Source organism: Diabrotica virgifera, chromosome 2 (genome assembly GCF_917563875.1).
Source record: "Diabrotica virgifera virgifera chromosome 2, PGI_DIABVI_V3a".
NCBI lineage: Eukaryota > Metazoa > Arthropoda > Insecta > Coleoptera > Chrysomelidae > Diabrotica > Diabrotica virgifera.
Window position 1 is genome coordinate 224,220,189 of NC_065444.1, and position 12,096 is coordinate 224,232,284.

Sequence of the window (12,096 nt, forward strand, 5' to 3'; positions counted from 1 at the left end):
AGTAGTATTTTGGGAAATTTTGAAATAATAAGACTTACTCTAAATAAGTATTTTAATAACATACGCAAAAGTCAAGAGATATTTACAAAAAAAATTTCAATTCTCTTTTACATGTCTTAACTTGTTAAAAGTTTTGTTCTTAATTTAAAAATGTACAGCAAAATACCGATGGTTGAAATTTTTGCTGACTTCATACCAAAATCTTTAAATTCATAAAAAGATGCAGTATCCAAATATAAAATATTTTTAATTTCCTTATTTTAAACAAAAATAAAAATTAATAAATAGTCGCCTGTTTCTTTAGTTTGCTTGCACCTCTTTTGGTGGAGAAAGAGGATCGTTGTTCATTTGCCCATCAACGCATTTCCATAAGCCGTAAGTTTTGCCAACAGTAGTCTGCCACAACCTCAATGTACCGTCTTCTGATCCAGATGCATATAACTCGCCATCGGGAGAGAATTTAACACAGTGAACTGAAATAGATTAAACAAATATTACATTACCACAATTATCACTATATCAACAACATATCTAATCTTATAAAATCCTAATGTGACAAGTCACGCAGTGTGTCCGGTCCGGTTTCGATACGTAAACATTTAATGACGTTTAATAAACGTCCTTTTATTTTTTATATCCCGGATAATAATTTTATTATCTATATTTTAAAAAAATTATATTAAAATACCATTTTTAAAATGAAATAACGGAATTTTATTATTTATTTATTAGTTAGATTTTACACAAATTATCTTATATTATTATAGTTTGACACAGTTTGACTTTGACAGTTCTAAGGCATGCTTTATTCATAAGTTGGCAGATGGCGTTAGGAGTTTATTGAATTATTTTAAATTATTAATGAAACATAAAAAATATTATTTGATATTAAGTTTAATTATTATATAAGATGTTTAAAATTTGAGTATAGTTTGATGAAACGAATTATTAATATTTAACGTTAAAAAGAAATATATATTGCTTTTGTATTTAAGACTTCATCAGTAGGTGCTTAATTAAATCTTTCGCAAAATTGACAAAAATATTGGTTACTTTATTTAAAAAAATAATTTAAATTTAAAACATTATGTAACTTTATATTTAATTGGTTAAATGAAAGACTTATTATTTTAAAAATGTAATTTTTAATTTTTTGAAAGTTTGTTGATTCTAAAATTTTAAAATAAGTGGGTGGAGTGACTGTAGATGGCAATTGATTGAATCCCCGTCACATCGCGACACGTAAAATTACCGGCAGAATTAATGAAACTTAAGCTACTTAAATGGGGATTCATTTTCTTCGAATCCTAAGAAAACTAATAAGTATTTTTGAAAAATTTAAACGCAGAATGAAAGATTACGTTCTTACCGAGGGCTGGAAGTCCCTGAAAACTTCTATAATGTTTATTTTAATAAGTTACAGGGGTGAAAAACTAAGAGAAAATGTAGTGTGATTTTTAATTTCAAATATCTCATTCAAAAGAAACTTTTTATTTATTCGAAGGGACTTTCGGCCCTCGATAATATAATTTAGTCTTTCATTCTGCGTTTAAATTTTTTAAAAATATTTATTAGTTTTTTCAGGATTCGAAAAAAATGGACACCATGTCCGTGGTGATATTTTTCAAATCGAACATTCGCTATCTTTGTCATACAACGCACTGAGTCAAATAGAATATGATGACAAGACAGTGACAGTTTTAAATATTTGACAAGGCATCGGGAATATTTTGAGTTGTTGATTAAATAATATTGATAGTGTATTTGATAAATAATTGATTTAAGACGTGACCTTAATAAAAAGTTATTTATTGTTTATTATTTATGGAAGATCCAAGCAGAGAATACATCAGGATATATTCTGTGATCCAAGTATTTTGTTGTTAAAGAGGTTCAAAATTGTAAGCGTTCCATAGTAACAATATATTATTAAAAAATCACCTTAACACTTTTCTCGATTGAGTATTAGTTTTTGTTGTACATTTATAAACAATTATTACAATCACTGAATAAATAGTTAGTGAAAAAATTATGACATTTATTAACTGAATTAATAATTTGCAATTATACAAATAAAAGTTACCAAGAACATTCAAAAGCCATCTCTTTAAAGTTAATAATGGTATTGTCAAATAGAATGACATTTTAGTAATGTTTACATATCCATACCAGAGTGAATTTTACTACACGTAATTTGCCGTGTAAAGACAGAAAAAGTAGGGATAGCCGTAAAATATTGGCGAATTATGTACCGATGGCCAGTCAGTTCATGACGTTAGGTTAATGAAACCAGTCTGCTTAGAAGTAGCTGTGTCTCTGTATGTTAATATCTAGTAACCGCCGCGCTACTACATAGACACACAAGCACATTGAGCTAATACACTCCTGGACCCTTCACTTGTTGCACTGTTTACTTTTATGTCTAGAATGTCAGAAAATGTATACAAGATAATATAAACGTATGTAGAAAGTCGACAGTTATAGAACAGTTGTATTTGAAGTTTATAGTTGTCATTGTGTTAAAGTTGAAAAAGTTATAAGTATTGTAATATTGTTGGTGTTTGAATAAAGTTTTATTAAGGCAATGGGTACATAATTCGCAAATATTTTACGGCTATCCCTACTTTTTCTGTCTTTACACGGGAAATTACGTGTAAAAAAATTCACACTGGTATGGATATGTAAACATTACTAGAATGTCATTCTACTTGAAAATGACATTAACTTAAAGAAATGGCTTTTGAATGTTCTTGGATAACTGTTGTTTGTATACTTGTAAATTATTCATTCAGTTAATAAATGTGATAATTTTTTTACTAACTATGTATTCAGTGATTGTAATAAATTATATCGCCGCCGCCTACGAAAAGTATAACACCGAAAAATGCCGGTAAGAGTAGAACTTTCAGTGAACGCCGGTGAAGAATATTATTTTTGATTATATGATTGTGAAAATTATAATCCCTAATAAAGTGTTAGCGAAAAAAATTTTTTTGAGGAGTATCAGCAAAAAACATCATTTTGTTTTTGGGTCCACGAAAATTAAAATTACTAAAAGTTCTCAGAAATAATTGTTTTCGTCGGCAGACACAGAAACAGAAAGGGAAATAATTTTTTTCGTCGGCATCTATTATGAACTTAATCTTTTCATTATAAATATTTTGGGAGTTATAATCTTCGCGGACACGCATATAAAAAAGAATTGTATCGCCAACACTCATTAAAGAGTTATTATGTTCACTGGAAATGTATTAGGAATCACATTAATCAAAGGTACCAGCGATATGTACAACAAAAACTAATACTCAATCGAGAAAAGTGTGAAAGTGATTTTTAAATAATATATTGTTACTATGGAACGCTTACAATTTTGAACATCTTTAACAACAAAATACTTGGATCACTGAATATATATTAGCCTGATGTATTCTCTGCTTGGATCTTCCACAAATAATACACAATAAATAACTTTTTATTAAGTTCACGTCTTAAATCAATTATTTATCAAATACACTATATATTAATATTATTTAATCAACAACTTAAAATATTCCCGATGCCATGCCAAATATTTAAAATTGTCACTGATTGCCAATGTCTAACTGACAATATTCTATTCGACTAAGTGCGTTGTAAGACAAAGATAGATTTGGAAAATATTACCACCGACATTGTGTTCGTTTTTTTTTCGAATCCTGAAAAAACCAATAAATATTTTTAAAAAATTTAAACGCTAAATGAAAGACTAAATTATTACCGAGGGTCGAAAGTCCCTTAGAATAAAAAGTTTATTTTGAATGAGATATTTGAAATTAAAAATCACACTAAATTTTCTCTTAGTTTTTCACCCCTGCACTTATTAAAATAAACATTATAGAAGTTCTCAGGGACTTTCGGCCCTCGCTAATAACGTAATCTTTAATTCTGGGTTTAAATTTTTCAAAAATACCTATTAGTTTTCTCAGGATTCGAAAAAAACGAATCCCCATTTGAATAGCATTGCAGCCGAAAATACGTACCCATCCCCTTAAAACAGAATAACAAGATAGATACTATTAATTAATGTATTTTTGTATGGAAAAACAATTATTTTGAATAGTTTCATGACAGTGACATGACATACATGAAAGTCACAGGTAAGAACGGACCGGAATAGCCCAAGTCTAGCAATTAGGTATCCGTGTGTCTACTAGCAACTCCACCTGTGGTGACAAATGGGTGGATTAAGTAGCTCAGGAATCACCACTGCCGGCCCTAAGCCCGGGTAAAGGAGGAAGGTTGGGCAGTGGGCTGACAACCCACTCCCGGAAAAAACACACTGTTACGAAACCTGAACATTTGCCTCGGAATACAGGACGAACATTTCGGAAACGACTCAAGCTACGAAACATGGACTATACATTTGGAAACTGGAATGTGAGGACGCTAAAACACAGTAAACAGCAACGCACAAGCCTTTTTAGGAGTCCGTGTATGGAGAAGAGCAGCTACAGACAAGCAAGGGTGGAGGCAAAAAATAAAGGAGGCCAAGGCGCAATTTGGGCTGTAGTGCCGTAGAAGAAGAAGAAGTGTCTACTAGCGTGGCGCTTACTGTATAATATAGTAATGTACAGTAAAACGAACTACCCTACGTTTTCTGTGATTGGTCGGTGGTTCTGTCTTAATTTAAAATTTGGCGGGTGTTTTGTGCAGTTCTGTGTATAGGAATATTACTATTGTGTTGTATATTGTTCGTCCGCTATAACTTTTCCCATGCGTCACGATTAATTTTCAAACAAACTAAGTCAAAACATAAAGTGAAACGAACGTCGATGTGTATAGACATTTTTATACTGTATACTACAGTGCGTCCATAAAGTAACGCATAAATTCAATATTTCGTAACCCGGAGACGGCCGTTATTTTAAGGCCGGCCATTGGTAATGTTATAAGTATAGGTGATCCCATCACCTTTATAAAGTACACCACTCATAATCTAGAGCATATATGTATACCGAAAAATGCTTAACCTACTAACAATATATCTCGCTAATTACAGCCATATTTTTGCTATCCTACCTGTTGTGTACTGTTTATAAAAAAATGTGAAAGTTTTGCTTTTTTCTCAATAAATACAAGAGCGTTTATATCTAAACACATAATCCCCACAATTTTTTTTGGCAAAATATACCCGCAAAGAATCCCGGACAAAAAATCCCCAAGAAATATTTTTGCCGAATAAAGTTGTCAAATGAATGCTTATAATCCAAGAATGCTACTAAAGATGAGAAATTTATACTGTCTGGCCGTCGGTACGTCCGACCGCGCATATATAACTACTCGTCATTATGCCAGGTAGAATGACAAATGAGGTGTCGAATGAACGGTTATAATCCAACGATGGTACTAAAGATAAGCAATTTGGTCCGTCGGTCTGCCTGACCGCGAATATAACTCCTCCGTCACTGTACCAGATAGAATGACAAATGAGGTGTCGAATGAAAGCTTGTAATCCAAGGATGGTACTAAAGATAAGCAATTTGGTACGTCGGTCTGCCTGACCGCGAATATAACTCCTCCGTCACTGTACCAGGTAGAATGACCAATAAGGTGTCGAATGAAAGCTTATAACCAAGGATGGTACTAAAGATGAGAAATTTGACCAATGCTGTCTGTTCATCTGTCCGTCCGACCGCGAATGTAACCACTCCGTCATTATGCCAGGTAGAATGACAAATGAGGTGTCGAATGAACGGTTATAATCCAACGATGGTACTAAAGATGAGCAATTTGGTCCGTCGGTCTGCCTGACCGCGAATATAACTCCTCCGTCACTGTACCAGGTAGAATGACAAATGAGGTGTCGAATGAAAGTTTATAATCGAAGGATGGTACTAAAGATGAGAAATTAGACGAAGGCTGTCTGTCCATCGGTCCGTCCGACCGCGAATGTAACTACTCCGTCATTATGCAAGGTAGAATGACAAATGGGGTGTCGAATGAACGGTTATAATCCAACGATGGTACTAAAGATGAGCAATTTGGTCCGTCGGTCTGCCTGACCGCGAATATAACTCCTCCGTCACTGTACCAGGTATAATGACAAATGAGGTGTCGAATGAAAGCTTATAATCCAAGGATGGTACTAACGATGAGAAATTAGACCAAGGCTGTCTGTCCATCGGTCCGTCCGACCGCGAATGTAACTACTCCGTCATTATGCCAGGCAGAATGACAGATGAGGTGACGAGTGTACAGTGAACGGTTATAATCCAATGATGGTACTAAAGATTCACGCACGCATTTCGTTTCCGAAAGTTGCACTTTCACGCACGACGTGCGGGAAAGTAAAATACCTTGTCATATGGCATTATAAAATATTATAATACATGCAATAAACTAATATTTAGATATTATTTACTAATTTATTTCAAATTAGCTTATTGTGCTCATGTTTTAATGAAATTAGCGCGATAATTCGATAAAATAAAATTATTTTGACATAATATTGCTCATCTTTATTACCATCGTTGGATTATAACCGTTCATTCCACACCTCATTTGTCATTTTACCTGGCATAATGACGGAGTAGTTACATTCGCGGTCGGACGAACAGATGGACAGACAGCCTTGGTCAAATTTCTCATCTTTACTACCATCCTTGGTTATAAGCTTTCATTCGACACCTTATTGGTCATTCTACCTGGTACAGTGACGGAGGAGTTATATTCGCGGTCAGGCAGACCGACGGACCAAATTGCTGATCTTTAGTACCATCGTTGGATTATAATCGTTCATTCGAAACCTCATTTGTCATTTTCCCTGGCATAATGACGGAGTAGTTACACTCGCGGTCGGGCGGACAGATGGACAGACAGCCTTGGTCAAATTTTTCATCTTTAGTACCATCCTCGGTTATAAACTTGCATTCGACACCTTATTTGCCATTCTACCTGGTACAGTGACGGAGGAGTTATATTCGCGGTCAGGCAGACCGACGGACCAAATTGCTTATCTTTAGTACCATCGTTGGATTATAACCATTCATTCGACACCTCATTTGTCATTCTACCTGGCATAATGACGGAGTAGTTACATTCGCGGTTGGGCAGACAGATGGACAGACAGCCTTGGTCAAATTTCTCATCTTTAGTACCATCCTTGGTTATAAGCTTTCATTAAAATACATAGACATTTTCATTCTAAAATAGACAATTAGACATATTTGAGTGATATAATTGTTCTTCCCTGGTATAATTTTATAATATTGGGACATGAGAAGTAGGTAACAAACTATGATGAACCAATATGCGAAATAGATTTCTCCAATACTTTTGGTTTAGATTTTACCACGAGATACGAGCACAGTATTTATCCGAGTAAAATTTTCAGCGAGACCACCTAGAAAACTAAAAGTTCGCACCTGATATATAAAACGATTTCGAGTCGTCTTAGCGAGGCCGCACCTGCATACCTCTCTGTACTGATTAAGAACCAAACTAAACTATATATCGGCCGGCTATGCTGCCTCACTTAGATATCTAGTGCGTTATTTCTCCGATAGAGGCAGCATCTCTCGGGAAAGAATCTTTTCTCTCTGTTGCACCGAAAGTAGGGGACCTCTCTTTCATACAACGGCCGGCCTTAAGAGGAAACAGTAGCGATCAACAGGTAGCGAAAACGCGTTCCAAGATTGCGGCTGTAATTTTGAATATTTTTTCGAGATATTTGGCACACGTATTCGTAATATAATAAAGAATGGCGGTAGAGAGCCCAATTTGAAAAATATATTAATATGTGGAAATTACTCTGTAATTAAATAAAATATTAAAAAAACGAGCCTGTACCGCCATTAAGAAGAACAAAAAAATACACTTTCTTCAAATAAACTTTTTTATCCAATGCCTAGATTTTGTGTCATTTTGAAACTACTAAATTTTTTTATTTCATTAGTAGTTCCAAAATGACACAAAATCTAGGCATCGGATAAAAAAGTTTATTTGAAGAAAGTGTATGTTTTTGTTCTTCTTAATGGCAGTACAGGCTAGTTTTTTAATATTGTATTTAATTACAGAGTAATTTCCACATAATATATTTTTCAAATTGGGCTCTGTACCGCCATTCTTTATTATATTACGAATACATGTGCCAAATATCTCGAAAAAATATTCAAAATTACAGCCGCAATCTTGGAACGCGTTTTGGCTACCTGTTGATCGCTACTGTATCACCTTAAGGAAAAATCCCGAAATAGGTCGATTTTTATTTTTAATTTCCGATTTTTTTGGCATATACATCATACTAGTGACGTCATCCATCTGGTCGTGATGACGCAATCGATGATTTTTTTTTAAATGAGAATAGGGGTCATGTGATAGCTCATTTGAAAGGGTATTCAATTCTCTATTCAATAATGTAAACATTAATATAATTATTTATACAGGGTATTAAAAAGTAGTTTATTTAATTCAAAATGCGTTTTACTACTTTCAGAAAACAGAAAAAAATTATTTGACAAATAAACATTGATTTTCGCGTAAACGAAATGTTTAAACTGGCAAGAGGCAGGTGGGTGGCAGCTTTAACATTGAATTTAAGCTAAAAACAATATTTATTTGCCAAATAAACATTTTTTCCGGTTTTCTGACAACATTAAAACGTATTTTGAATTAAATAAATTACATACATTCTTCTTTTTGTCTCAATTATTTTAATTAAAAAAATGTTTTTTTGAGCACCTTGTATAAATAATTATGTTCATGTTTATATCAGGTATCAGAGAATTGAATAAACTTTCAAATGAGCTATCACATGACCCCTATTCTCATTAAAAAAAATATCCATTACGTCATCACTCCCAGATGGATGACGTCACTAGTATGATATATATGCCAAAAAATCGGAAATTAAAAATAAAAATCGATTTGTTTCGGGATTTTTCTTTAAAGTCTCCCGTTTACGAAATAATGAATTTATGCGTTATTTTATGGATGCACTGTATAGGGTGAGGCAGATAACTGGCCTATTAGAAATATCTCGAGAACTAAAGGCAACAGAATCATGAAAATTGGAATAAAGGGGTTTTGAAGGATGATCTATTAAATGAAAATATTTTCATCTCTGCAACTTCCGGTTATACCGGAAGTTGCTTATAACTTCGTTTTTTTAAATGGGACACCCTGTATATTTTTACATTTTTGCATTCTCTTCGATGTCTTCTTTCTTAAAATATGAGGTTTTGTAATATTATACAGGGTATTTTAAAAGATAATTACGTTTATTTATTAATTTCGTAGCAAAATTAACACCCTGTAGAATTGTAGTAGTTTGGCATCTAAAACTCTACTTACGTTCAAATGATTTTTAATATACTCTACTATTGTTAAGAATCATTAGTCTAGCTAAATTTTTAATTTTAGTATACAGGGTTGGTCGAAACTCAGAATGAGTATTTTTTGAGTTTTCTTAAATTGAACACCCTGTATTTTAGTATTGTAATGAAATGATATTTTATGGTACTTTTTTATTTCTTAAGCATTCCCTATTGGCTGTGAGTTTCGACGGTAGCGCTATCTCGCGGTTTGAAACTTATACTTTTCTGATAAAATTTATGTATGTGAAATATACAAAACGAGAAAAATAGATACTTATCTAGAAAGACACAAATTATGAACTGAAATATTATTGTTACCTGATTACTAAACGAATACACAGAATTAATAGTAAAATTAATTATGTTTTTTTATTTTATTCATTATAATTTTAATATTTAATATATAAGTTCGTGAGACTGGATGACTGCTTACGCAAGAGACCATTGAGAAAAAGAATAAGTTTATATGAATTATTTAACATTTTAAAGGTTACCTCTGTTTATTTTTGTGTGCTTACTGCTTTGATTATTAAAATTTGCAATTTGTATGAATTGTAATTTGTTTGAATTCTATCAAAATGGATATTAAACATTATACTGGATTCAGTCTTATTTCCCATGATATCCAATTTCAATCAGCAACACCAAAAAAGGAAAGGATTTAGTTGATACAGGACATGTACGCAATGTTTCCGAATATAATAACTGCATCCAGTACTGTTATATTCAATATTTTTACATGAATCAATACAACAGCTGCAATATCTTGTTTTCTTTTTTGAAAAATCCATATTACCCGCCATTTCAGTTTGTGAAGTTTATCAAATGCACAAAACAAAACTGCCAACTGCCACTAACACAGCGTTGCCACATTTTATTTAGAAAATCTACTGTAAGTTTAGCTTACTAAAATCTACTTATCAAAAACTAAAATATACTATAAAACTTTATTAATATATTTGTATATAATTTATGACTTTTTATAATAAAAATAACAGCTGATTAACTAGAAATTTTTTTTATTTAGCTAATGCCTCGACAACTAATGGGCATTGGCATGGTGATGGTACAGTGGATTTTACCAATTAGGTAGCTAGTGTTAAGTCGACTTTACATTACATGATTTATCATGTGATTTGTCATATGATTTGGTCATGGAGTAAAATTTACATGTTTACACTGTGTGATTTGTCATATGATTTTGCCATAAGCATTGTGTTTTATCATAAGCATTGTCATGCGGCTCGTCATGGGCAAAATCATATGATAAATCACGTGATAAATCATGTAGTGTAAAGTAGACTTTATATGTAGTGTGTGTGTTGAGTAAGTGTCTTGTTACTTTGGAAAGTCGATGTCATTGTCTTTGCAGAGACGCTAATTGTATCCGAACGTCTGCGGTCCCTCCGGTGGGTACCGATCCCCCAAGGATAGAAACTATTTTCATTTATTAATTTATAATAAACGAAAAATTCTCTACCCTGGTGAAATTCAAACTCACGATCATTCGGACCTTTCGATCCAAAAGTAGGCGCTCTTACTACTGAGCCACAGAGGGAGTTTAACTAGAAATTAATATGACTGTTTGTAAACAAAAACCAAACTTTTTTATATTTTAACTGGGGAACAAAATGACCAACTATAATTAATTTTTATCAGTTTCATATTTAATATTTATATATAATATTTTGTCATCCACTGATTTTAACATCTGCATATCTGGATCACATTCTTCAAACAATTATTTCGCATTTTACATTAGAAACACGCAAACACAACATTTGTTGTTTTGCAAAGTTACATACATTATAATTAGGCCCGGTCTTTTCACCTCCGAATAAATATTTATTAGGAAGTTTATCCGGCAGATTACATGTAAATCTGTCAAATAACCTCCGAATAACTTTTATTCGGAGGTGAAAAGACCGGGCCTTAGATATTTTAGTTTTCCATCGTTAGCTTCTAACAGGCTCACCGACCACCGAATACCAGAACTCTTCAATAACACCTGAAATAGGTACTGATTGCACTGCTACTTGAAATCTGCAAGTTTGTTACACCAGAATCCAGTTTCATTTCTGTTTAATATTCATCATCTACGTCCTGGGGCTAGATTCCGTGCACTGTAGATATCTACACTTCGCTTTCTATCGATGTCAATTGTCGTGAAAATATTTGAATTTTTAGTTTTAATTGAATTATTTTCTAGTTTTGCTAGTTGATGCTGAAGTGACACTTGTAAAACAAGAAAATATTTGAATTAAAACTAAAAATTCAAATATATTGACATTGATAGAAAGCGGTCGGCGGTAGGTTTGTTCCAACATGAACTTTTGGACGGCCCAAAAACCGTCACGAAACTGCTTGTACCGTTTGTTGTGCGCATGTTCGTAATTGTATCGCCCAGTTATCGTCCCATGACGGTAATCATACATTTGTCATTTTTGTTGGTGACAGCTTGTGTGCTTTTAGTCGATCAAAGGCTCAAAAAATTTAAAGAATTAAATCCTAGTGCTCAAGTCAGTCCAACCAGCACATTATGCATTTGCCCGATTACTGAAATGATCATCACGAAACCGTCACCGAAAGATCACAATTCTTGTTGGAACAGTGGGAAGGACGATCCGATGACGATCATATTTTTGTTGGAACGGATTTTCTTTACTGCGCAGGATCGTTACCGTTTCCTGACGGTTCTCGGTCGTGTTGGAACAAACCTGGTGTTAGCGATTGTACACAGAAT

General features: G+C 33.2%; 1 protein-coding gene across 1 annotated transcript in view; it reads right to left on the reverse strand.

The window, feature by feature from the left end:
* Nucleotides 1-38: 38 nt before the first annotated feature.
* LOC126880435 (serine-threonine kinase receptor-associated protein) overlaps nt 39-12,096 on the reverse strand; it is a 57,554-nt gene continuing 45,496 nt past the window's right edge. The window contains exon 5 of the mRNA XM_050644290.1: nt 39-473. Within this exon, the coding sequence (XP_050500247.1) occupies nt 301-473 (173 nt within the window). The 3' untranslated portion in view covers nt 39-300. The remainder of the gene's footprint in view (nt 474-12,096) is intronic.